Source organism: Pantherophis guttatus, chromosome 1 (assembly GCF_059756535.1).
Source record: "Pantherophis guttatus breed Tessera chromosome 1, ASM5975653v1, whole genome shotgun sequence".
In the NCBI taxonomy this organism is placed as follows: domain Eukaryota; kingdom Metazoa; phylum Chordata; class Lepidosauria; order Squamata; family Colubridae; genus Pantherophis; species Pantherophis guttatus.
This window is the reverse complement of record NC_142063.1, coordinates 120083350-120110986: the sequence shown is the minus strand read 5'-3', so window position 1 is coordinate 120110986 and position 27637 is coordinate 120083350. Positions and strand designations below refer to the sequence as shown.

At 40.5% G+C, this 27637-nt stretch overlaps 2 protein-coding genes across 2 annotated transcripts; one reads left to right on the top strand and one right to left on the bottom strand.

Annotated features, from left to right (window-relative positions):
- The first annotated feature begins 287 nt into the window (after window positions 1-287).
- Window positions 288-6333, top strand: GPBAR1 (G protein-coupled bile acid receptor 1). Its single transcript, XM_034421707.2, has 3 exons — window positions 288-470; window positions 1530-1792; window positions 4049-6333. The coding sequence occupies exon 3, from the start codon at window positions 4122-4124 to the stop codon at window positions 5091-5093; it is 972 nt and encodes a 323-aa protein (XP_034277598.2). The 5' UTR covers window positions 288-470; window positions 1530-1792; window positions 4049-4121; the 3' UTR covers window positions 5094-6333.
- A 2171-nt stretch (window positions 6334-8504) lies between these two features.
- Window positions 8505-27479, bottom strand: AAMP (angio associated migratory cell protein). Its single transcript, XM_034421695.3, has 11 exons — window positions 27081-27479; window positions 25440-25565; window positions 24117-24236; window positions 20818-20957; window positions 18142-18286; window positions 17842-17925; window positions 16905-17020; window positions 15285-15373; window positions 13348-13438; window positions 10838-10992; window positions 8505-9281 (listed from the first exon to the last, which is right to left on the bottom strand). The coding sequence occupies exons 1-11, from the start codon at window positions 27208-27210 to the stop codon at window positions 9206-9208; spliced, it is 1272 nt and encodes a 423-aa protein (XP_034277586.2). The 5' UTR covers window positions 27211-27479; the 3' UTR covers window positions 8505-9205.
- Window positions 27480-27637: the final 158 nt, after the last annotated feature.

The window sequence follows — 27637 nt, the reverse complement described above, 5'->3', positions numbered from 1 at the left end:
AAATGATGACTAAAGCAAATAATATAACATCACTAGTCTGCTATTCAGCAAGCAGATGTTGATGGCATCCCACGCTAAAAAGAATGTTCTTCCACCTCTTTGCTGGCAATAATGCACTTTCTACCATAACTGAGAGCCACCAGGAGGCAGCTGAGCATCCGAGGGAAGCAATGTTCAAGCAGGGCTAGACAGATAATAAAGGAAGTGAACGAGAAACAGACACATTGTCCTTTGATAGCAATCTAGACTCTTCCTGTTCCTCAGAAAGGACTTCTTTTTGACTGCCTGCTCTCTGGTTGGCTAAGGTCTAAGGAGGTTGTGTTACTGTATTAAAGCTGAAGAAAGATCATCTTTTGGCAGAGAAGAAAGTCTCCCCAAACAGAGGATGCCGACTCCCTTCTTACATTTTGGATGCAATGAGTGGTGATGTCCACAGGATTCCCGTTGTGTCTAGAGGAGACTTGCAAACGGTTAGTTAATATAGCCTTTTCTGAATACAGTATTGGGTCTTTAATTTTGATTGGGATTAAGCGCACACAAGCCTCCAGTAGCTTTTTTTAACATTGTCAGATGACAGTTCCTGTCATGTGCGAATCATATTATTCCACCATACATGCTGCTTTGGGATAATATAATTCAAAAAGAGTGTTCAGGGAAACACTTCTAAAACAGAGTTAACTTTATGCTTAATACGGGGTGGGTGGGTGGGGGGTGGAGTTGAGCTGGGATTCTTCCAAGAAATAATAATACTGTTTATATGCAGAAAAAAATATATATTTCTCAGATAATTTCACCTGCTTCAGTACTTGATTTTACATTTAATTCTAGGCAGAATCGTCAGAAGTTAACCCTACTGAGTATATTACAACATAATTTACTGCAAAGTAAAAAAAGTACATAATTGTATTCTACAAGTACTTTTACCACAATATATCCTAAGCTACAATTATTTGAATATTCTACTGATCAATAGGTTTTGAAAAGGGAGAAAATAATGAGCAATGGGAACATTCAAGTGCAATATTCCACTATTAGTTTTTAACATGTGAGATAATACCTCTGCCCAATTAGCAACTTTTGCCTCAGACTTTAACTACCAGCAGCCTATAAAAATAAATATTTTAGTGATGTAAATGTGAATCGGGGTCCCCATTTCCGATCAGGAAAAACAAAATGAAACATCTCTCTCTCCTTAGAAATTTGGAAAGCAGTTTCAACAGTGCCAAAGATAGTCTCGCCTTAGCAACCATTTTGCCTGGCTTCTCAAAGGACAAGTGGGATTTTTCCACATGTCTCTTTCCCAATGTTCAGGGCATTTCCATCAAGAAAGTCCCTATTTGTTTTCTCCCTCTTGAGAAAGACTAGAAGGTATCACACTGAGGATGGTTTCTCCTGCTGGCTATTCTGTCACTGTAATAGCTTAATTGACTCCTGTTATACCTAGCCAGATGGTAAGAGTTTCTTTCTAAGTGCCTTCTTTATGAGCTTGTTAAAATAACATTCCTGATGTTTGTGGTTTTTGCTTGTAGAGTGACTGCAACCACAGGTGATGCCATGGACGTCTCCTCCCCACCCCAATTTCCTGACACCTTTCCTAGCAACTGACCTATTCCTGCACTGCTAAGAAGAGGGAAGTTTTACTACCACAGATAGAAAGTGCAGTGTCTGCCCTCCCCTCCACCCTCACTCGTTCTCCTACATGGCTACGCTCAGGAGCATTCTCTAAGTACATGACTCTCAGAGAAGCCAAGCTATAAATAGAACAGCTGCTTCTGGCGATTTCCAAGTACTGGTAAGTTAAAATTAAAATTTCTGGTTTCAAAAGTTAGTGGGAAAGGGCTATTTATGCAAAGAAGCACATAGGATGATATCAAAAATCTGAGCAGAGGAGATCTACATACTGCTCACTAATTTGTTTTTGCACTGGCTGCACTTTTCTTGTGATGATGTGATGTCACATTCCAAAAGACCATGTATGGCCTTTGACCCTTAACATAGTGCACATCTAATACAAAGAATAACATTTTAAAGGTTCAGCAATCTGTCTGGATGTCCTCCATGGCTTTCCTAAGTAGATGTGCACCTCAAATGAAAGCATCACTTGGCAATAGCTGGGCGTGTGAAAGGAGATTTAAGAAACAGTGGAGTTCACAGGAAGAGCAAAGGGAGTTATTTTTTTTATCTTACTCATTTCCTCAACCAGAAAAGCCTCTTGAAGATAAAAGAAGATAAAAGCCTCTTGTTCTGATCTCTTCTCTAGCAACGTTTAGATTTCAAGGCCATACAGAATGAAGCTGGCAATTTTAAAGTTAACAGTATGCTTTTCTTCAATGTTAAAAATAACAATTCCTTTAAATGTGTAAAAGCGGGGATTGGGCAGGAGGCCCATTTGAAATTCCAAAAATGTCACAATGATTACCACGGAGGTAGGGCTTGCTCATTCATAAGAAAATCACTCGGGGGTGGGTGGGTGGCCATCAGACCATCCATTTACCGGAAATGATTGAAGATGTTGATGACCTCATTTTTTATTTTCTAAAAGCAGCGGTGCAGAACTTGGGTGGGTCTCTAAAGCAGCAGTCCTCAACCTTTGCAGTTTGGCAGCCTGGAGTGGGGTGGGGGGAACCGGGCCACATGAGTGATGGACTGGTGCATGTGTGCACACATGTGCATGCGCACTGGCCCGCCACTTGCGCAAGTCACATTGTGTGCCTGCGCATGCATGCCCAGCCCGCCACTCACACAGTTCCAAATAGGTCATAGCCTGGTTGTCAGCCACAGCCCAGGGATTGGGAAGCCCTGCCCTAAAGCATTAGTTGGAATAAAATTGTTAACTTGAGACTAGTGTTTTGTTTCATAACATACCGTCGTTTATAGTGAAAAGCACCTAGAAAAATAAAAGATAGGAACCTGTCAGACATGACAGAAGTATTCTTGTCTCCAGATTGCTTTGCACTTTCACACACACACACACACACCATTTTTTTTAAAAAAATCACCATCTCCAAATTTTATTCTGGTTCTCTTGGTTGAGGAAAATATTGAATAGTTGAATGTTTCCAAATCCATCATTTTTAAAAAAATCACATTGGAACAAATCTGTTCCAAGTTTCTCTGGCAGTAATTACTGTATATATGTGTGGTTGACAATTTATTAGTGGGATAATAGCGCTGTGCTTTAAATTTCTGAAATGTGGAGTTGCAATTATTCACTTCTCTGTTGTGGTTCATCACACCCTTAACATTTATGCAGTACTTTTTGTAAGATTTCTTTTGCATGGTTTACCTAAAGTCATGGAAGTTTTACACTAATTAGTACATTATTACAGTATTCACATCATTGAGAGCTGCTTATTTTATTTTTATAGAATTTATATCACTGGGTAATTTATCATAACATGTTATGATAGCTAAGATATAATAGCTAAGAAATGTATCATACAATACATTGGTCTTCCGGGCGCGCTTCAAGGTTTAAAGAACTCCATGGCTTAGGACCTGGTTATCTACAGGACCACATTCTGCCACTGATTGCCTCCCACCGACCAATACGCTCCCACAGAGAGGGCCTCCTCAGGGTGCCGTCGGCCAAACAATGTAGGCTGGCGACCCCCAGGGGGAGAGCCTTCTCTGTGGGGGCCCTGGCCCTATGGAACGAACTGCCCCTGGACATACGAAGGATCCCCGACCTCCGCGCCTTCCGTCGTGCTTTGAATTATTCCAGCAAGCTGGTCTGATGGGATAAAGGTTTTTAAATTGGGTTTTGATGGGGGTTTTAAAATGATTTTAGTTGGGTGTTTTAAATTCGGCCATTGATTGAATTATTTTAATTAAGTTTTTAAATTTTTGTTGTATATAGTTTTTACCATGGCTGTTCACCGCCCTGAGTCCTTCGGGAGAAGGGCGGTATATAAATATAATAAACTAAGCTAAACTAAACTAATAGCTAAGAAATGTATCATAACTGAACTCTTTCTATAGCTACGGTCATTATTTTAAAGAGAAAGATAAATACTAAACCATGTATCTCCTGGTTTTATTTATTTAGACTATTTCCTTAGTTCCTTGAGGAAGTTATTTCAGAAGCCCGGAAGATTGTGGATTCTTTATCAGACGCTCAGATGGACTCCAAATCACAGAAATATCTTGTATCCTTAGTCTCTAAGCCCCTGGCAGCTTTCATCATTCTGGCTAATGTTTTCATTATATTTGGGATTCTCTTCAATCGCAAACTCCATGGAACCATCAACTGGTTCTTCCTGAGTCTGCTCATTGCTGACCTCTTGGCTGGGGGAGCTCTTTCCCATGTCCCCAAGATGTCGTTTGAGGAGGCTAATCTGAACTACTATCAGTGCTTAGCACGTTATGCTGTGCCCAATTTCCTTTTCCTCTCTTTTTTAGCCAATCTGCTGGTGATGCACTATGCTAAATATACATGCATCAACCAGCCACTGCACTACCACCAGTCCTGGGTTTATCGCTGGGCTGGTCTTTACATATGCTTAGCATGGGTGTCTCCCTTGGCTTTTGCCTCCATGCCATTGGCTTGGAGCTCTCAATGGAAGCCTAATGAGAACTGTTCTGCTGAGCAGGTCTTATACCAGCCTTACCTCTATGTAGAAACCTATGTGTTCATCATACCAATCATCTTTGCAATAGCTGTAATGGGTATCCGAGTGCTCTGCATAGCCCGAAAGCAGCTTAAAAACATTAAAAAAATGCTTAATTCAGTGAATCAAAGTCAGACCCCATCAGAATTGGAACAACAACTGGACTTGAGGCATGCAAAGAGTATCGCCAGTGTATCTCTCATTTTCCTGGTCTGCTGGGTGCCATATATTGTTTGTTTGAATATATCACTGCATTTAGAAATAAAGGGCAGTATCCCTCTTGCTATCGTTATCTGCATAGGCACTGCCAGTGCTGCTGTAATACCCATCATCCTCAGTTTTGGCAATCGTCAATACACCGAATTTTGGAGCAACATGGCCATGAAAGCCTATAGAACCTGCTGCCGAAGACAGGGGGGCAAACAAAAACAAAATAATCAGCCCCATGGCAATAACACAGCAACTCCTACAATTCCAGACTGATGCTTTCCAGTGGGAAGTCATCAAATTCCTCACCCACCCATTTAGCAGCACAAATGCTTCAATCTTCTCCCTTCAGCTTGGAATGAAATTGGACTGTTTGCTTCCAGTCATGGTTTCTCATAACCCAGGTCAGAAATTCTGCTGTTTGTTGGGGATCTAATGCCATTCAAAAGTTCAGCTAAATGTAAAATGGGTGAAGAAAGAGAAAGGACATTTCTTTTTCTCTTTCTTGCTGGCAGGCCTGAGAACACAAAGAAGGTTGGACTGCCTTGAAAATACGTTGACTTTGTTATTAAAAAAAAAATGGAGAAGTTGAAAAACAATGAACAGTTGGGAATAGATTCTCCTACACAGCTCTATTGAAATCCCCTCTTCCTGAATCCCTGCCTTCTAGACCTGCTGCTTACGTTAACCCCCTTTCTCATGACATGGAAGAAAGTCCCTGGTTCTCCATTATAAGAATGTCAGGATAGAAGATAACATCTGAATTTCAGCAGCCTTAGCTATAATTCTTGTTCCTTAAATTCCTTGCAGTGCAATCTAAGGATATTGGGAAGCCATTGGGACATTTGTATAGCAAGTAGGCTGAGTTTACAATGAACCATAGGTTCATATGAATATGTGAAATGGGATCATAAGCAGACCAAACCAAATCCAAACACTGACCGTGTTCTAAAATCAAATCCGTACAATGTAAGATCATCTCTGTGGAAAAGATCTAGATTCATTCATTATGAAGGCATGGAAAGTACGTTAAGTAAATCTTCCATTTCCCATTATCTTGGTCTTGGCTGTCCCTCACAACAACCCCATGAGATAGACAGGACCCAATTATTCACATGTTTAAAGATGAGGAAAACCACACTGAGGCACACTCCCATTTTCCTGGTATTCTCAACATCATCAATAACAACACATGGCCCCCACTGTAGAAGAGATTGAATTGTTTAGGTCTATAGTTGATACTGGACTGGAGACTGTAAGGACCGAAACAGGTGAATGTTGCTAATGCTGTTTCAGCAAATCTGAACTCTTGGACCAATCCTGAGCAGGAAACCCAACTCAAGGCTGGGAAGAGAATGGAGAAATGTTCACTGACTGAAAATACTAAGATAAAAAGCTTAAGAATGTATACCTTATAAATCTAATACTGTATGCTAGGCTCCTTTGATGTGTCCTGCCATAATTAACTCTTCTGTGTAAATACCAGTTCTTGTTTGCAATAAATTTTTTAAAAAAACTGTCTTAAATCAATGAAGCTTCTGCTAACTACTGAATGGAAGGTTAAGTTTCTAAGAAACAAGGGTTATAGCTGTGCTTGGTGTGAACCTTGATGATAAAGGCTGCTAATAGAGGCAAGAAATAGTTAAGGATTGATGACTTGGTGACAAATTTCATTAAGGTGAAATTGGGCTGGTATTTTTTTACCCTGCGGGTTTACTTATGCATCCATTTAATCTTTTTCTGAGAAGAAGCAGGTGCTTTGTGATGTCAGAAGCAAACTGGTTTGCCATTTATGCTTATTAATACTTAGGACCGAGAGACATAATGTCCTCATTAAAGAGGTAAAATAGTTCTTGTGACCTTAATTGGTCTAATTCCCTTTTTAAAACAATGGAGGTTGGGAGCCATTACAACCTCTTATCCTGCAATCTTCCAGATTAAGATAATGTGGACTTTCCATCTTTAGCGATAAAACATCAAACCAATTTCCTTTTTCCTTCATTTTTGCTTAGGGCAGTTTGGGGTTAGCAAACTCAGGCCTGGCTGTTGGGCCTCCAATCACATCTAATAAAAACTAAACATTTCTCATATATATATATATATATATATATTAAAGGCAGTGGTGTGTGAGATAAAGCTTAAGCAGAAGAAGGCTTTTGTATTTGCTCCCATGTCTGTTTTTTAATTATGTGCTCTGAAACTCTTGCTTCTTCTTTAGGTCGTTATATTAATCCAAACTCTGTTCATAGGAATAATTAATTTGGAAAGACTTAAAACTCTTTGGGTGCCTACTGAGACATATTCTATTTTCCAAAGGGAAAAGGGCTAACTTCTCATGCTTTCAGACCATATAGTTGTCAAGGTGTTATTTCCCACCAATTATCAGTTTAATTTGTTGAGTCCAATTTAGCAGAAGTTATTAGGGGAATTATGTATTCACACTGATGAATTCATCAGCTATATCTGCCGTAGCATTGGCAAAAAATTATAGAAGCTGCCACTGAAAATGTCTAAAAGGGGACAAAGTTGTCTACCCTTACTATAGATCTGAAGATACAAAGCATATATGGAACAATGCTATTTATCATAATTAACAATATTCAAATTCAAATAGTTTTATTGTAGTCATTAACTAGCATAGAATTAAGAATATTGAACCTATTCTTCATACTATGAACTGACTCTTATTCATGAAAAGGAAAAGGATGTCAAAAGATCAGGAAATCTCATAGGACAGTTTCATTAAGGGTTTTAAACTATTAGATTATGTAAAGAATTGCAATTAATCTGCTGATCAGCGTTGGGGAAAACTGCATTTTGTTGGTTTCACAAGAGTTTAGGTGGCCAAATTTAGAAAGGATAAGTACTTCAAAGATGAACTCTACTGAGAAATTCTGGCTAACCCAATTGTGATATTGAGTGGTACACTGTCTTGGGATATACATATTTCTGTTTTTCAGTCAATGATAAAAGTTTGAAAATAGTAGGTGAAATCTGAAAACAGAAACCGAAGGATATTTATGATGAGATCAAAAATCCTCTTAAGTACAACCTACTACAGATTGCAGGGCAAGCCAGAATCAGAAATATTGGGCTCCACCTGACGAAAACAAAGACATCCCGGCAGTACCAAAAATGCTCTCCACTTTTCAGACAGCTGCTCATTGCTAGGTAATGTGAACTCAAACTGGGCAACTATTTTTCCTTATATTTATATAAATAAACTACCTTCTAAGCCCTACCAGTCAAAAGGCTAATACTGCAAGGGCTCCCTGGTGACACTGGAGTAAAAGTAATCTGAGCAATGAGCTGTACTGGACCACTCCTGCAAACCCAACAGGTAGCGTATTTGGGTTGTCTAAAAAAAAAAAAAAAGTCATTTGGAAAGCAAAGACATTGAACAGCACTCTTTCCCAGACTAACTAACTTAAAGGACAGTTCGGTAGCAAACCCTGATCATTCAAAGGTAAGAAGTTTCACTCTTAGCTTTTGATTTTCTAGCTGAGTAGGCGCTTAAATATCAACCGTATATCTTGTAATATTTCTGGTATGAGACAATGCAACACTGTTATGTTCTTCCCTCTTGCCCATTCCAGAACAATGGGCTGGTCTGTGGTTACCAGATGGACGTAGCTATCTAGAAACCATGGTCTAGGCAAGCCACAAATTCAAACAAACCCTCCAAGATGACAGCCTTCTGTTTTTATTTTGTCATAACGTCTAGCGACGTAAAAACGAGCTGTCTTGTTATTGTCACTGAGAGGTCCACGTATTCAAGTCCAGGCTCATCTGCTCAATCTCCACCAGAGTTCCAAAGCCTGCGCATCATCTCAGGAACATCATTTGATTGGCTTTGAACAAATCTACATGATTTGCTGGAAGGGGAAGCACAAGCTCAAAATGACAAAGGGAAGGATGAGCCTTATTGTCATTTCAGAGGTTGGGTAACAGTCCATTTGCCCCCATCTTAAGGGGAGGAACATAGAAGGCGATACCTCTGACCTCCATGAACATATCTTCAAAAATTATGTGCAAGGAGGCCTCTTTGAACGTGGAAGAAGTACAGAGGTTCTTCTGAGATACATCACTTCAATGCCTACCACTGCCCAGATCCTGATCCAGGCCCCACCCACTTGTGTTTTCTCATAGCTTTATGTACGAAGCACCAGGGATGTAAATACTTAAAAGCCTCTTGTAGAAAACTCCAACAATCAATTGGGGATAGGGTGGCAAAGCTTTCTTTTCAAAATAAGGGTGATCATAAAATGTTTAGTTGCCTCCCTGCAGGATATTACTAGGCTAATCCCATCCACCCTGCCACAGTCCCATGGGTATATCTGCCGTGAGTCACATGCCACGCTTTCTTGCAGTGCCCCGTCACCTAAATGCTAGCGGTCAGGTTGCTGCACACAAAACACTTTGGCCTGGTGATCACCAGAAGTAGTAACCACAAGTGAAGCATCTCTGCCAAAAAAAGAGAGAGAGAGAGAAATGATTAAAATACGCATACGTTCACATATATACTGTATGTCTTAATATGTATGTTTAAATCAAACAAAGAACAAAAGGAAAGAGACAAAAAATATCATGATACTGCAAATAAAACATTAAGATATGCTAAGAGGGAGGCAAGAGAAATAGGCTCCCACTATCATTTCTGCTGAGACTCCAGCTAGTTTAGAGAATGTCTCAATTACCAACAATCAACAACTCTTTTATCAAATTATACAAAGTATTTTCATCCCAGTGGATAATACAAACAATGCTGTTTTTTAATAATCAGCTTATTTTTCTCCTCTTTCATCCAATTTCCCTTTCCTTACACATCCTGTCTTTTTGACTGTAAATCTCAAGGCAAGCAGTATTTTAATGGAAATATTTCTAAGCCAGGAGACTCTTCAGCTAAAAGATGCAGCAAAAGGCTTGGAATGAGTATGTTTTAAAAATGAATACTTAGATGCAGGAACGTAGCATCAGCCCCAGAAAAAAACAGGAAAAATTCCTCAACTAAGATTCATCAAAAACATTAATAGAGAGGTCCTTTAAAACATTGACCAATAATCACAGTTATGTATGAGCTCGATCCTGTCTATGCTTATCCATCCAATGGAATTCAGCAGAGCTTATTCCCAAGTAGACATGCAATTAATCTTCACAACACCAGTGTGGGTAAAAAAAGAATCACATGGTAGAAATGACAAGCTGAAAATCAAAAAGTCAAAGAGCTCGGGAAGCCCTGTGCTAAACCAATGATTCTGACAAATCATCCATTTTATTTCCTTGTTCTTGCCGTTACTGAGACCCTGTGTAGTGTAGTCATTAAGATGTTGGACTGGCATTAGAAAGACTTGGAGTCTAGTGCATCTTCAGTCACATATATTTATTGGGTGACTTTGGGCCAATCATTCTCTCTCAGCTGAGCATGTAATAGGATAGTTATTGTGGGGAGAAAATGGGAGGGTGGAACACTGCATTGTATATACTGCCATGGCCACCTTAGGAAAATATGGGATATAATTCTAACATGAAAATAAACAATGAGAACCACCAACGGAATTGCAAAGAAGAAAACTACTTTACCTATGAAAAGAATCACTTCAGAAAACAGCAGATCTCTTCTTCCCATTCAACCCAATTCCTAAATATCTCAACCTGCTACACATTTCAATCTGAGCCCATTTCCCTGCTGAAACCATAACCCAGTGTTTCCCAAACTTGGCTATTTTAAGATGCATGGACTTCAACTCCCAGAATTCCCCAGCCAGTATGCCTGATTGAGGAATAGTATGCCTGGTTGAGGAATTCTGGGAGTTGAAGTCCATACATCTTCAAAGGGTCAAGTTTGGGAAACACTGCTAACCTGTCGTGTGAGATTCCAGTGCCCATATACTGGAGTAATATTACTTAACCTAAACCTTGAGGTAACTTAGCTTTCTACATCCCTTCTTCCATTTTATCCCCATATGACACTTCCAAGCACCTTCCACCAGCATCCTCCAATTTAAAATTGAAGTACTTACTTGTTCAAAGCAAAGTCTAAAATTTCAGCCGAGTGGCCCCTGTATTCACTAATGAGCTTTCCCGAGCGTGCATCCCATAGCCTCACAGCCCCATCCAGACTGCAAGTGTAGACCACAGGCGAACTTTCTTCCCAAAGGAGCTGCACAATACCTGACTGTAAAAGGAGATGGAAAAGACATTAGTGGAGCATTCCCATCTTCTTGGCATGAATCCAGGAAAATTCATCATACTTTCTTTTGATTGCCCACTCCTAAACTGATCATCACAGAAAATTTCCAACTAGTCTCCAAACTTCCCTTTCTAGGCGGTGGAGAGAATGGTTGGGCTTCAGCTCCAGAAGACCCTGGAGAAAGCAGATGGCTACCCTTGCTTCAACTGAGTTTTAGGACAGTATGGAGACATCACTAGTCATGCCTGGTAATGACCTGTAATGGAGGTGGGATGGGGGCAGTGTGCATTCATCCTAGTACTCCTTGATCTCTCAGTGGCTTCCAGTACGTTGCCCACAATATCTTACAGGGTTTGCTTTGGGTGGATGTGGTCATCTGACTGGAATCAGTCTGAAGACAATTTGACACCTCATGTCTGACCAACCAGCCAATGCTATTGAAATCCTGACGCAGTGCCTAGAAGCCATGTGGGCCTGGATGGCGAGGAACAAACTTAAGCTCAGTTCTGATAGGACTGAGTGGCTTTCTTTGTCTGATTCCAGAACATCCCATCTCTAGTCTTTAAAAGGGTTGCAATTCCCAATGAGAAATTAATGCACCTCAAAGAGCAGGTGACAGCTGTACCCAAGAGGGCTTTTGCACAGGCTTATGGGATACGCTAGTTGCACCCATCCTGACTAGGACGCCTCTCAGGCAATCACTCTTGCTTTTGATTGGACTACTGTAATGCACACTGCACAGGGCTGCTCTTGAAGATCAATTTGAAGCTACAGCTGATCCAAGATCAGAGATGTGGACAACGATTAGGCAGGCCTTATTATGCTCATGTAACCTGCACTAGCTATCAATTGCCTTCTGGATGAGTTCAAGGTGTTGATTATTACCTATTAAGACCTTCATGACACAGGAACTGACAAGGGACTATCTGTCTCCATTTGTTTCTGCCCATCGATGAAGTCGGCTAGAGTGGCATGCTTTGGGTACCATTGATTAAACAGTGTTACCTTGGGGGACCCAGGAAGTGTGTCTCCCCCTTGATGGCTCCTGCTCTATGGAATAATAATCCCTCAGAGATTCATACTGCTCCCAATGTTTGAATTTATGCAAATAGTTAAAGATCTGGTTGTTCTTCCAGGCTTTGGGCTAGGATGGTGTTTGATTTTGATTTCTTTTCCAGATAGCTGTGTTTCTTTCTTTTGATATACACTGCTTTCTTTGAAATTTAATTGCAAATCACCAAGAGTCACTATGGAAATAAGCCGCAATGGCACAGTGATTAGAATGCAGTACTGCAGGCTACTTCTGCTGACTGCTGGCTGCCTGCAATTTGGCAGTTCGAATCTCACCAGGCTCAAAGTTGTACCCATCCTTCCGAGGTGGGTAAAATGAGGACCCAGATTGTTGGAGGCAATATGCTGACTCTGTAAACCGCTTAGAGAGGGCTCTAAAGCACTGTAAAGTGGTATATAAGTCTAAGTGCTATGCTATAAGTAGACTTGAATGAATAAATAAATGAATGAAGTTTCTTTCCCTAGCTGTGGTGAGAGTATGTGTATATGTGTATAATTGCCTAATATGCAAAATGTCTGGCCTATAAACACAGGGCATGCCAAAAACAAGGCTGGCATGGGAAAGCAATGCTAATTATATAAAACAGGGAGACATATCAAATAGAAGCAAAGATATATGACAAACTGACCGTAAAAGTTAACAGCTTGCAAATATCTCTACTGAACTGGCTGGGAGAGGCAAACAAGAGTGAAATGCATTTCTTTTGCCTGTGTACACTATGCCTAGGATGGATGCCACCCTCTGATTTGCATTGGCCAGCAGCCTGTTTGCTCTTCATATGGCCCAGAGTAGAGGGGTGGACCTTGCTATCCTTTCCCTGCCAGCCTGCTCCTTTGTCTTCACGAAGTTCATTCTACTCAATGTAACCAGGTAAAGGGCTTAACTACAAGTCTGGCCATTCCAAAATGTGTCTTTGTAATATTTGCTCTTCTGGCAAAGGCAAAAAGCACCCAATCATGATACAAATGGGAAAATGACAGAGGCAGACAGGCCAACTGATGAAGCTAACATGCCTTGATCTATAGCAGTTTACGCAAAGCTTTCCTCCTAAACCTCAGCGTTTTTCAGATGTGTATTATCTTTCCTCTCTATTGGAAAAAGGAAGGAAGACGTATCTAGTTCCTTCCTCCTGATCATTAACCTCAAATAGCATCCAGAAAATTATGAGAAGCAGCCTGTAAACGGTAGTGTGCTTCTGTGCCAGAAGGCCTCAGGGAAATATGTTCCTTTCTAGTGTGCCCTCTGGTGATCACGATGTGCTCCATTACCTCATGCTGGCACTTATGTCTCAGAGTCTGCGTGGCAAGGTCATAAATAGCCAAGGTCCCGTCCAAATAGCCAATAGCTGCCAGTGGCATCCTGCAACAAGGAAGCCGTAGAGAAGGATTTTTACTGGAACTTGTACAGTATTGTAGGAAAGATATAGATTGGGGTGGGCAAATGTGGCCCTTTTACAACCTGTGGACTTCAACTCCCAAAATTCCTGAGACAGCCAAGCTGAATTCTGGGAATTGAAGTCCACAGGTTGTAAAAGGGCCGCATTTGCCCATCCCTGATATAGGTAGTCCTTGACTTACGTCTGACTGCAACTGGGACCAGACCTTCCATTGCTAAGCAAGGTGGTTGTTAAATGACCTTGCTTTTGCCATGATTAACTGTATGTTTGTTTGTTTGTAACACACGATTGTTTTTGCCATGATTAACTGTATCACTGCAGTTGTTAAGTGAATTGCACATTTGTTAAGCGAATCCAGCTTCCCCCATTGATTTTGCTTCTCAGAAGACAGCTGGAAAGGTCGCAAATGGTGATCACGTGACTGCAGGACGCTGCAACCATCGTAAATATATGCCGGTTGCCAACAGTCCAAATTTTCATCGGGTGATTGTGGGGATGCTAATGATGGTCATAATTGTGAGGACTGCCCATAAGTCACTGCTTTCAGTGCAATTGTAACTTTGAACGGTTGTTGAACAAATGGATGTAAGACAAGGGCTACCTCTAGTAAGATTAAATAAACACTGGTCCAAAGTTGTAAGTCAAAGGCTACCTGTAATATAATTAAATAAATCATCAGAGCATTAGTCCCTCTTGCTTTGCTAAAGAACTCCTGGGCTCATCCACACAAGGTGGGCACTAAGAATTCATCTGGCTTTCATTCTTTGGTGGTGGTGGTGGGAATCATTCATTGATCATCAGGAACGAATATTATCTGGGTTGGTTCACATCATCATCCCCCCCTTCGTGGAAGCTTAGATATATATCGTATGATGTTGGTTTTGAGGAACATCAGCAGATGTGCACCAGGGCAGAACTGGTTACAGGCCATATAGATCATTTCCCCAAGATCCTCCTTTAATTGCTGTCTGATTGATGATGGTTAGAGATGACTTGGCCAGGTTGGTGATGGCTGGTTCAAAACAACACACTAGCCCTGAAGAGCGGAAATGGGTTTGAAGCATGTAGTTAATGCCAAATACAAGTCAATACACAATGAGGATTTCGTAGCACGGTCTAAAGCAGAGTTGTCAAACTCAAGGCCCGCGGGTCCGCCCTGGAAGCAGTGAAGGAGCCCACGGTGCCTCTGCCAGCGAAAAGGAAGCTCGGGAGAGCTGTGCACAGCCCTCCTGGGCTCTGTTTTGGGCCACGATGGCCTCCTGCAACCATCTGCCAGTAAAAATGGAACTCGAGGAGGCCGTGTGAGGCCCTCCTGTGCTCCATTTTTGCTGGCAGAGGGCTGCAGGAGGCTGTCTTAGCCAAAAACAGAGCCTTGATGAGTGACATCGAGCTGGCCACGCCCAGCCTGGCCTCGGTTTCCAGACCCCTGAGGTCAAACACAACCCTGATGCGGCCCTCAATGAAATCGAATTTGACACCCTTGGTCTAAGGCAATTGTTCCTTCCGTTCCCTGATTGTGATTAGCTCCCAGGAGTTTCTAAAAGCCAAAGATGAATTGAGTAATTTTTTTTCTGGAATAAGAAAGAAATAAGATGCCAGAAAATATATATCTCCTTCATCTCTGTGGTCCATATCCAGATCTGCTATCATGAAGTTCTGGGAAGGAGACATAGAACATCAGCCAAGTCGGAGAAGCAATGTGCCTTTCTGGGCCAAATTGACTATTAATTTACTCCTACTCCCTGTGTCTATCTAAAAAACAAACAAACATCTGTACCAAACTCATATCCTTTCCCCTTGAGTACTTACACATTGCAGAAACCTAGAGACTCCACTGAGTTGGATTCTGCCTCATCATCAGCTGCAGGCTTGCTCTCTGCTTTGAACACTGACACCACCTGCAGGAAAGAGGCAGCCAATAATGGCTTTTCTGTGTATTCAAGAAGCAGAACATTATGACTGATACTTTGCTGGAAGTACAGGCTGGAGATATGCTGCATCGAATAAAATCAACAATCCTATAATCTTAGCCAAGAATGCAAAACAGAAGTCTGGAAAACTACACCCCAATTCTTACTGGGTATCCACAAATTTCTGGCTGGACTTTCTAGCTTACAAAATGGTTATTATAATCAGGACTCCATTCACAGTCAGATGCCTCTTATCACACACCATGACTCTGAAATGCAGCTTGAGACTATGGCCAAAAATTTTCACTTCATTTCTATCTCCAATTCCACATCCTAAACTTGGATCTGGAGATATAGGAACTGAAAACTAACTTCTGTTCAGACATTATTTGCAGTGACAAAATGTGGGGCAATCATGGGTGAGCCTGATTACACGGCAAACTTTTCTCCAGCTTTGAAATGGGATAATGAACCGTTCCTCTCAGATGCCAAAGTCACTTTGTCAGCAGTGAGAAAGTGTGTGCTTTCAAATCATTAATTTCAGGAGTGGTTTGAGAGAGACCAACTGGCACAAAGGTGCCTTGTTGGTTTCGTGTTTAGGGCAGAACTAGAATTCTAGGTCTCCCAGTTTCTAGCATGGTACCACTATACCAAACTGGCCCAAGAACTAGGCAACCCAAGTTCAAATCCCCACTCGCCAGAGAAGTTTATCGGGTATCTCTGAAGCAGCATTTTCCTTCACTTCTTCTTTTTTTTTTTTTAAATATTTTTTTTTTTAAGACAAAACATAAAACATAAATCCATCATCCATACAATTGCAAACAGTGTGTCAGTTGGTTACAAATCTTTTTTGTCTCCTCACCATATTCATTACTACTAATCATCTAATTTTTCATATTACCAATCTATTAATTATCTTTATAAATCATTCAACTTTGGCTTTCCCCTCTTTCCATAAAAATTATTTTCAAATATTTGTATTATAAGATTCATAGTCATATAACTTTGTATTATATTTTGTATATTTCTATAGTTCTTATGTTATAATAGTCTCATCTCTGTTTCATTTCCATGTTTTATTATCTAGCCATTGATAAAATAAATCCCATATCTTATATTGTTTATCTTCTTGTTCTCTAATTTTAAATGTCAATTTGCTCATTTCAGCACATTCCATAATTTTCTTAATAACTTCATCTTGCATTGGTATTTTCTCATTTTTCCAATTTTTAGCAAACACAATTCTAGCCACTGTTAATACATTCACCATCAAATATCTCAATTCTCTATTGTATATTTCTGGTACAATCCCTAATAAAAAAATATCTGAGCATTTTCCTTCTCTTCAAATGAGTTCATAGGACAATTGGATAAATAATGGAGAAGAAAGTTAGAATTTTGAAGTAAACTTGGGACAAAAGTATAAATGTCAGCACTACTAAACAATCCTATCTAAATGAACCAAACAGATACTTTGCAGATCTGGACAAGTAACAGGAAGGGGGAGGGAAGAACTCACTTTTCCAGTTGCAGAATTTATCAGCTTGGCATGACAGTCAACAGAACCTGTCAGGATTAGACTGCCATCCTTCTGGCTGGCCACACATGTTAAAGGGCCCTGGTGCCCCTCATTACCTGGAAAGTTAAAAAAGACACATCCAATGAAAGACCCTGTTAAGGGTTCCTTTTTCTTTTTCATGTGCCTTCTTGGCTAACATCTTGATTCCCAAACTCCTGCTTTCTGTGAACAGAAGCACCACAATGCCATGTTAATGATGCAAAGTTACAAGAAATGCTGATTTATTTAATTTTCTACAGTTGAAAATTTGACCCTATCAGAGCCAAGTTTTGTTGCTCTCCTGGTACCTCCAACCTGCTGAACTATACAGAAATGAAAACCTGAGCTGGTTGCAAAATGAAATATATAATTAACTGACTAGTCACTCGCCCTATCAGAGATAGGATACAGAAAACCTGTATCCTATTTCCAAAGGGGACATGGGTTTTTTTTGGTGAGGCTGACCCTACTTTGCATGAAATCTAAAGCAACCAAAACTGGCAAAACACCCAAGTTTTTAGGTAGAGGTGAGATGACCAGGCTACAGGTATTGTGTTCCAGTTAGTCGGAGGTTTATTTATTTATTTAATTTATTATATTTCTATACCGCCTTTCTCCCATAGGACTCAAGGCGGTGTACAGTCAAGAAAAATATAGATACACAAACATTATAAAATTGCTAATTAAAATTATTATTATAACATAGTTTGGCCCAATTAAATAGAACCTAAAATTAGATAACATTTTAAAAACATTCACATGTTCATATGTTTAGCCCCGCCTGTTGGAACATCAGGGTTTTGAGGGCATGGCGGAAAGCACTGTGATCAGGGATATTTCGTATCTCAGGTTCAATGACATGACTTCTGAAGGCTTCCTACCACGTAATGTTTTGTACCTTTTAGAACATGTAGTGAGTTGCCCTGCTTCAGGTCCCAAATGCGCACTGTTCCATCTTCATAGCCGACAACGGCCCTTCTCCCTGCATGAAGCATTTTTGTGTTAATCATTTTCTAGGGTACCCAGAAAAATTTAATTTTAAAGAGGCCCAAGGACCTTCCCATCCCATACCAAAATTCCAAGCAACGCAACGCTGTTTCTCGTTGTGAAATGAAATAGAGGATGTGTTTGGAAGCACCAAACAATGGGGCAGTTCCATTCCTGAAGCAATTCTAACAGCAAAAACAATACTCCTCACCATCAGGAAGGACACGGCCACATGTAGCTGGACAATTTGGCCCTTGAAAGGTTTTGCATTCTCCACTAGGGATCTTCCACATCCAGCAGTTGCCATCAGCTGTGCCAGCCAGTAGGACAGGAGACTGGGGGTGCCATTCTGTCCACTGGAAGAAGAAAGCAAGCAACAGATTGGGAAATGAAAGAAAATGGCTGTTTGTCCAGTCAATCAACACATTCTTCGCCTGTTTCACTTATGACCTGATTTATTTTAACTTCAAATACTTTACATTGGCTAGAGTCACACTTCATGCTGAAAAAAATGTAATGCTTGGATTCATGTGTGCTAAGTCAAAGCAACACTATGGCTTAGTGCCAAGTGTGAACTCTGTCAATGTGAGAAATTATCAGCTAAAACCTAAGCGTATCTGTAAAAAGTTTAATATCTGGAATTTAAATAGCATCTTAAAGAGTTACAGGCTTCCTAAAGATCACCCAGGAAGCTCATAATCATACAAGGTTATTCTAATGCATTTAGACTAAATAATATCTGAAAGATACAGTTTATTACGAAGAGCCATTTAGCGACTGAGTGAGATCATCCGTGGTTTTGGGGTGAAGTACCATCAGTACGCTGATGATACTCAGCTGTACATCTCACCCCGGACCACCCCAATGATGCCCTGGAAGTGATGTCCCAGTGCCTGGAGGCTGTGCGGATCTGGATGGGGAGAAATAGATTTAGGCTCAATCCATCCAAGACCGAGTGGCTGTGGTTTCCGGCGTCCCGATATAGTTGGTGCCATCACTGACTATTGGGGGCGAGTCGTTGGCCCCCACGGAGAGGGATCACAACTTGGGTGTCCTCCTGGATTCACTGTTGTCTTTAGAAGAGCATTTGACGGCTGTGGCCGGGAGGACTTTCTATCAGGTCCGCCTGATTTGCCAGTTGTGTCCCTTTCTGGATTGGGACTCCTTACGCACGGTCACTCATGCCCTCATCACTTCCCGCCTGGACTACTGTAATGCTCTCTACATGGGGCTCCCCTTGAGGAGCACTCCAACTGGTCCAGAATGCGGCCGCACGGGTGGTTATGGGAGCGACGTGGCATTCCCATGTAACACTTCTCCTGCACGAGTTGCAGTGGCTCCCGATGGTCTTCCGGGTGCACTTCAAGGTCTTGGTTACCACCTTTAGAGCGCTCCATGGTTTAGGACCCGGGTACTTACAAGACCGCCTTCTGCCACCAGTAGCCTCTCACTGGCCAGTACGCTCCCATAGAGGGGGGCTCCTCAGGGTGCCATCGGCCAAACAGTGTCGACTGGCGGCCCCCAGGGGGAGAGCCTTCTCTGTGGGGGCACCTGCCATCTGGAATGAGCTCCCCCTGGAGATACGGAGGATCCCGGACTTACGCACTTTCCGCCGTGCCCTTAAGACCTTTTTATTTCAACAGGCTGGCCTGGCCTAACCTCCTTTTTAATTGTTAATTTTAAATTTGTTTTAAAATAATAGGGGTGTTTTAAATTGTTTGGGCCAAATTATTTAATGTGTTTTTACATTGTTTTTAAATTTTGTATTATGTGTGTTTTATCTTTTGGCTGTTCACCGCCCTGAGTCCTTCGGGAGTAGGGCGGTATATAAATCCAAAATAAAGTAAAGTAAAGTAAAGTAAAGTAGAAAGAGGCTTGAAATAAGTCAGGTTTCTAAACTGCATGGAAAGCTCCACAGGATGGTGGAGGTGGTAGATGCAGAGGTAACATGCTCATCCCTTGTTCCTTGCCTCACTTGTAGTGACAATTTTCTTTGGAACGACTGATCTCATCCAATTCTGAAAAGGCCACATTTTATATTTCCCGAAAATCATGAAAGGAAAGCGATCTTCTTCAATAAGGGGAAAATCGCATACAGCAGCAACTTCTTGAATACACAATTTCAACCAAGAATATGATTTTGAACACATCACTACTTCATGGCCTTTTAAGTTCTCCAGCATTTTCCCTTGTTGCAAGGGAAGCTAATCAGGGCAGGCGGAAACAGTCTTTTTAAAAAAAATCTGGACCATGTTTGTCTTCCTACTCTGTCTGGGAGCTATAGAGAGCATAGCAGAGATGATCTCATCTCACAAGTGTAGGAGGGGACAAATACTTGGGACGTTTAAAACATTACTTTCAGCTTTGGAGAGGTTTTAAGAGTGGAATTGGGATCTTAAGAACTGCAGAAGTTTAGGCATTTATTCTGTCCCTGAAGTATCTCTCCACGGGGAAGGGATATTGGGGGATTCTAAAGGGTATTTTGGATGTCTTTAGGTGACTTACACTGTCTTTACTCCTTAAAGTCCCACCACCAGCAAAAAAGAGGATAAAATATACCCACTCTAACAAACGAGGGGTCCTTGGTGAACTCTAAACTTGGTTGTTTTCTTGCAGACATTTCATGAAACATCTACAAGAAAACAACCGCGCTCAGAGAGCATCAAAGAACCATCATCTCAACCTCGAGCTACAAATATTCTTCTTTTTTGGCACAACTCTAACAAAACTATGTGGGTTACAAAAAAGGTACTATTAGGCCGCAAGTGGCTTGTGAATTACCCTCTCCTAAGGGTAATGCCACCGTAGTTTATTATGTTTGCTTCGCTTTTCATTGGGAAAATCAGTTTTTCAGGCAAAGCTTTTGCCATGGCACTCACGGACTCACCTCCAAGTCACCCACTTCAAAAGACCAAATCTCTTCTTTGGCATCGACTCTCCAGACTTTAATGAATCCACCCATGTCACCCGTGGCCACGAAAGTGGAGTCATAACTAAAACCAACACAAGTGACAGAATCTTTGTGACCTAGAGACAGTGAAAAGAAAATGATCATGTTTTGGAGCAGACAGGTCTTAGAGATACCAAAAGGTGGAAGACAGATTTGCACGGCAAATGGCTGCAAAAGTGAGGTGAATCAGGACAAAATTTAAGCGTTAGCGTTACTATTTCTCGTCCCACAATTCGAGAATGTCCAGCTGGTGTCTCCTTAGTCCATCAATGACTATCATACTTTCTATGTCGGCTAAAAATATAAACCTGGATGGCTTTAAAGCGGGATTAGATAAATTCAATGCGGACAGGTCTATCACATGCCATCAGTCTTGGAGATTCAATACTACTTTTGGAGGGAAAGTAGGGGAACAATGGCTGAAATAGATGTTTCCTGCTTGTGATCATTGCAGAGACATCTGGTTGGCCATGAGAAACAAAGCTGAATGAAGATGAGCTTTATGTTCTTTCCCTGCTTTCAATAAGTGAAACCTATTTTATTGAATGGCATTTGCTCCTGTGCTAAATAAGACTGTAGCCAAAGCAGGACCAAAAAAATATTTGACTGAAATTTTATTTTACCTGTGTCAAAAATTTCTCTGGAAATTTTAGGCATGCCCCTCTTCTCTACAGGTTTTCTATCTGAAGCCTCAAACCAATTGCCTTCCTTCATCAGACACACTTGTAATATCAGGCAAATAACACTGAAAAAACTGTAGTCCATAGTAAAATAAGGTAATAAATAGCATATACCGCTTTACTTCAATTAAACGACATCCCTTAGAACCCCAGGATTGTGCCTTCTCTGTAGCAGTGCCTGGAATGAGGTTCCCTCAAGATCTGGATGGCCCCCACTCTGCTCATGTTTAGAAGAGCTGTAAAGACTTGGCTCTTTTGCCAGTTTTTCAGCAAGGGACAGTGAGACCCTCACTTCATCTCATTTGCCATCTTTTTTATGTTCTGTTCTATGTTCTATTGTAATTTCTTTGATTGCTGTGAACCACTCACAGCACCTACAAAGACATATTAGATGAAAATGGTATTCTTAGATCACGAGAAACACTAAGTAATCAAGGTTTTAATTTGGACTGGTGGAGCTACATGCAGATAAGTTCTAGATATCAAAAAGATAGGGATCAATTTGGTATAGAGATGAAGTACAACAATTTAGACAAAATTATGTTGGGGATTGAAAAGAAAATGCTAGCCAGATTTTATAACCTCTTATTAGGCGAAGACAGAGCAGAAGGGATAGTCAGGAATCAACTAAGCATTTGGGAAAAAAATATTGGCCACAGACTAAATTTCAACGACTGGGAGGAGGCTTGGAATAGAAACTATAATTTTACTAAATCAGCAACTTACAGGGAGAACCACTACAAAATATTTCACAGATGGTATCTAGCCCCAGCTAGATTAGCAAAAATATTTCCCAGCGCCTTAGGAATTTGTTGGAAGTGTGGAAAGGAGGTTGGCACCTTCTTTCATATGTGGTGGTCCTGCTCGGAGACAAAAAAGTTCTGGACAAAAATACGAACTTGGCTGCGAGAAATAGTGGAAGAAGATATAAAATTATCTCCGGAAATTTTTCTACTAGGAACGACGGGAGATGGACTCTCTAAGGACAAGATACAATTAATTATACATAACAGCGGCCAGATTAACCTTCGCAAAATATTGGAAAGATAAACAAATCCCTCCAGAGATGACAATAACAAATAAAATTTTAGAATGTGCAGAAATGGCAAAATTAACTAGTGTTCTTAAAGACGATGAGAATTCAAAATTTAAGGCAGTATGGGAAAGGTGGTACAAATGGTGGAATAATAGAACAAGACTATAAGGATATGTCTATTTCTAATAATGATAGATTTGAAGATACTTGATGTGGATATAATGTATATATGTAATCGCACGATGCCTCAGATGTTACCTGAGATTTGATATTTTCTTTTTAAAAAACCTTTTTTTCAAAAATCAATAAAGTATTTAAAAAAAAAATCCATTTGCCATCTTTTTTATGTTCTATTGTAATTTCTTTGATTGCTGTGAACCACTCAGCATCATTGAGAGTTGGGCAGCATAGAAGTGCAACAAATAAGTAATTTCACTAAGCCACAATATGGCTAATTTTGGCTTCATGAGTTGTATGAAGCCATTCAAATGTACGAATCAATCTAGTAGACTTCTTAAAGTATTAATTCTTAAAATATTAATATGTTAATTAATAATAATCTTCTTAAAATATTAATATGGACATGTTACTCTTGATAGCACCCTATTTCAGCCTAATAAACTACATATAGTGTCTGTGTATATATGTGTATGTACAAATGTGATAGGGCCACTGTGAGCTATTCTATCACATAATTATGTTTCCACAGAGTGTACACTTCAGATATACAGAGTCATCATATCTTCAGGCTCGACACCTGCTTGCCAGGATTTCTGGAAATTATAGAAACAGTAACCCCACACATCTAGGAATGCAGGTAGTCCTCGAGTTACGACCACAATTGAGCCCAAAATTTATGTTGCTAAATTTGTTCCTCATTTAAGTGAGTTTGCCCTATTTTACGACATTTCCTGCCACAGTTGTTAAATGAATGCATTTGTTAAGTTAGTAACGTGGTTGTTAAGTGACTCTGTGCTTGTCATAAGGTCAGAAAAGCTGATCATATGACCCCAGGACACTGCAACCATCATAAATATGAACCACTTGCCAAGCATCTGAATTTTAATCATGTGACCATGGGGAGGCTGCAATAGTTCTAAGTATGAAAAACGGTCATAAGTCACTTTTTTCAATGCTGTTGTAGCTTTGAACGGTCACTAAATGAACATAAGTCGAGGACTACCTGTACAAAGCTGAGAAAGCAGTAACCCCACACATTTAGGGAACACAAAGCTGGGAAAATCAGGGCAATTCACCATTTCCACATGGTCTACTATGGTCAGTGACATGATTGCTGAAAGCAAAAATGAGGGTGGGGACTAATGAAGCCATTTTAGAAATATGAGAGAAGGCTTTTTTGATGTCTTGCCACACACTCAAAAGGCGCATAGATCAAGAAAGGTATCAAGAAATATGTTTACACTACCTGTCTTTTTTGCAAGTTTGATCATATGAGACTTATTAGAAGCAATGTTGCCAGCCAATAGTCTGCAGGGATTACTGCTTTTGGCACGCCTCACCTGTACACTCAAAAAGGAGCTCGCCATCACTGACACGCCACACAAAGGCCTTGTCATCTTCACCACCTGTCACAGCAAGCGTGTTGGTTTTTGGGTCAAGGCTGACACAGAAAACTGAAGCTGTGGAGAATCAACGGGACAATGGTAATAGAAGAAATCTCCTCATAAACAGATGTAGTCAATGAATTCAGAACAATCAAATCAATAAAAGCCAGAGACTGGGAAAGGACATTGGTCCTCTCTCAGGAAATACTATCTTAAGACTTTAGCTTATCTGTTTAAAGCTACAACTGGATTCGTCTTTGAGAAAACCTCCAAATAGAAACCCAGCAAAATATTATAGGAGCCAGCTCCCCCCCCTTTTTTTTTGTTTCAAAGATACAAGAGCATTTAAGGAGAGCAACAAAGAAATGTAACATAGTTCTTCAAGTGTTAATCTATTCTATAAGGAATTTCACATGTTTTGTTGCCAAGGAATAGATAATCATTTAAGACATATTTTATTTTGGGCTTAGAATAGAATTCAGCACAATTCACATTACCACCGCCTGATTTCAATGGCCAAAATGGAGCTCCAGAGCAAACTAACTAGCCAGTAGCCTGATTTACACATTAAAGCAAGCCATCGGATGATTTGATTTTAGTTTAAGTCTTGTGGTTTATAACCTATAGATGACTATTGCCAACAGTCCTGTGTAAAGTAGAGAGAAAACCACCACAGATCCCTCTTCTCTGGCATATCAAATTGCTGTTAACTACCAACTAGTCTGTGACAAAAATCCTAGAAGACTGTTTTTCCTTGAGTTTTGCAAGATATTTATTGCACTTCTATTTAAATTGTTTATATTTCTTGTAAGCTGGTCTGAGAGGTTTCTCTTAAACTGTGGATGGAAGTAATTACAATAAATAATAGTTGGTCCATTAATATGTACTGATACAAGTTGGTGATTCACACCAACCAGGATAATTGTGTTAGAGACTAATGCTCAATGACCAATATACTGCATATATACATATCAAATCTTGGTGTATATGCTGTACATGCCATGATTACTGCATAAATGACTGAAGAGACAGCACAGAATGTGTCTGTATGCATGCATTTGGCTGTCATAAATATTGGCAATAGAAAATATGTTGATATACACATTCATATATAAGCATCCATCTTTTTGATTCATGGAGAGAGATTTTCACCCCAAACTTCTTGCTCAACTCCTGCCTTGGCAGTTCATAACCAATGAGCAGAATCCTCCTGAGTTGCTAGATGACAAGACATTTAATTTGGGAAAAAGCCTTTCCCTTATCCCTTTAATAGCTCACCTGTATGCTTAGAGAACGTAACCTCACTGTCATCATGGGCCTCCATGCCTTCTTCCACCCCCTCATCTTCCTCCCAAGCAGAGTCTTCTTCTAAATCCACATCTTCTATTTCATCAGCCAGATCATCTGCAGGGAGAGAAAAAAAAAAGGTAGTTTTAAAATTACCCATCAGCCAACTCTTCTTCCTTAGATTCATATGTGAAACAGATGTAGTAACAGATCTCTCTGTTCTCTCACTAACTCGTTTGATCTCTCCATGAACCCTTCTAAAGGAGGAAAATAGAGCAGGCTCTCTGCTTCACTTTAAAAAAAAAAACACACACACAAGTCAAAACAGCTGGATCACAGAGAAAAAGCAGTTTGGAAATATCCAAGCTCTACTTCCAAAATCCCACCCGCTCAAGGAGACCTTGCTTGTCTCTCCAGTACAAAGAACGTTAGAATGTAAGTTCCTTGCGAACTAATAGCAACAGCACTTAAGACTTATATACCACTTCACGGTGCTTTCTAGCCCTCTCTAAGCGGTTTACAGAGTCAGAATATTGCCCCAAAACAATCTGGGTTCTCATTTTACCGACCTTGGAAGGATGGGAGCCTGAGTCAACCTATCTGGACACTTCTGAAAGACTACTTGTTTTGCTGTGTGCCTTTTAAAAGGAAGTATTTTAACAGATTAACAGAGTTGGATTGGACCTTATAGGTCATCTACACCACTTCTGACAAATGGCAGTCCAATCTTTTCTTGAAAGTCTCAAGTGATGAAGCTCCCACCACTTCCAAAGGCAAAGTTTCTTTTAAAAAAAAAAAAATTATTAAACATTTTTTCAAAAAATAAAAAAGACTCTTTAAACAATAGTTTCTTTCCAACAGTTTCGCAAAGGTTAAACATTTCTTACTTATCCATTTTTTCTCCCTTATTTCAATGTATCCTTTATATATACAAGTCTAATATTGATTTATTTACATATATACATATAAATAACAGTGTACACAATTTCATTTCTACAAACTGCATTTTTTCTGTTTCCTCTTATTTGTTGTTACGTTTCTACTCCTATATCTCCCTTATTTGATCTTTCTTTGCCTTTTATCTCTTTCATCTAGCCATTCGTACCATTTCTCCCACACTATAAAATATTCTGTTTCCTCTTTTTCTTGCATCTCTTTTGTAAGTTTATCCATTTCTGCACATTCCAAAACTTTTCTAATCAAATTATCACCGGTCGTTATGTTATTGTTTTTCCAATTCTGTGCGTATATTATTCTTGCTGCTGTGATAATATGAATAATTAAATATTGTAATTTTTTTTTCATAAAACCCTGGGAGTATTTATTCCTAATAAAAATGTTTCCGGTTTCATCTCAATTATGTTGTTTGGTTATCTCTTCTAATTGTAATCTAATCCGAAGGCAAGCTTTCTATAAGAACACAATTTAAATAGTGACCACTGTAAATCATCATCATCTTTCCCTCTAAGAATTTTTTTTAAAAAAACTTCATGCCCTTAGTTTTTCTGAGGTCCGGGATAGTTTTTCTCCCCCAAATTTCTTACAGGGAAAGCCCATATTCCAGTCTCGTGCCTTATGTCAAACCTTTGGTTTCCAGGGTCCCTCCCCAGTCGGTCTCTTTTTTTCCCTTACCCGGTCCGGGTGGCTCGAGATCCAGCACTTCCACGAGCTCCTCTGCATCCCCGTCCCCATCGCCGCCGGACATGAGCAACAGCGCTTCGGACGCCGGCTCTACCTCTCCCCCTTCTCCGGGCTCCGCCATGCTGACTCCAGCCGTCAAGAGGACACGCGTCTCTTGTTTGCGACTCTCTTCCTTGCTCCCCGCCCCCTGTGGCAGGGGGGAGGGGGAGGAGCCAGAGTCCCGGGTGCCAATCTCACGAAGGAACGAGAGGAAAAAAAAAACACACCTCACTAACCAATCGGAGCCGCCAACACGCTCTCCCTCATTGGCTACTTTCACATTCTAAAAAACGAAGCGTCGGTGTAATCCTCACCTGACGTGTCTGGGAAGACCCGCCCCTCCCCTCGGCCTTTCACCGCCCTTCGTTCACCAAGGAGGCGAAGGGCGTCATGGGAGTTGTAGTTTCAGGTTCCTCCTCCCCGTTAGTTGGCTACCCAGCAGGCAGTAGGGGGAGAGCTGCCTGTCAAGATGGCATCGCTTTGCTTTCGGAAGCTCGGTAGGAAAGGCG

Coding starts and splice junctions, on each gene's coding strand:
- GPBAR1 (XM_034421707.2), top strand. CDS start 4,122: ATGGACTCCAAATCACAGAAATATCTTGTATCCTTAGTCTCTAAGCCC.
- AAMP (XM_034421695.3), bottom strand. CDS start 27,210: ATGGCGGAGCCCGGAGAAGGGGGAGAGGTAGAGCCGGCGTCCGAAGCG. Junction 24,237..25,439: donor TACGTTCTCTAAGCATACAG/GTGAGCTATTAA, acceptor GATTCTCCACAG/CTTCAGTTTTCTGTGTCAGC. Junction 10,993..13,347: donor GACATAAGTGCCAGCATGAG/GTAATGGAGCAC, acceptor CTCCTTTTACAG/TCAGGTATTGTGCAGCTCCT.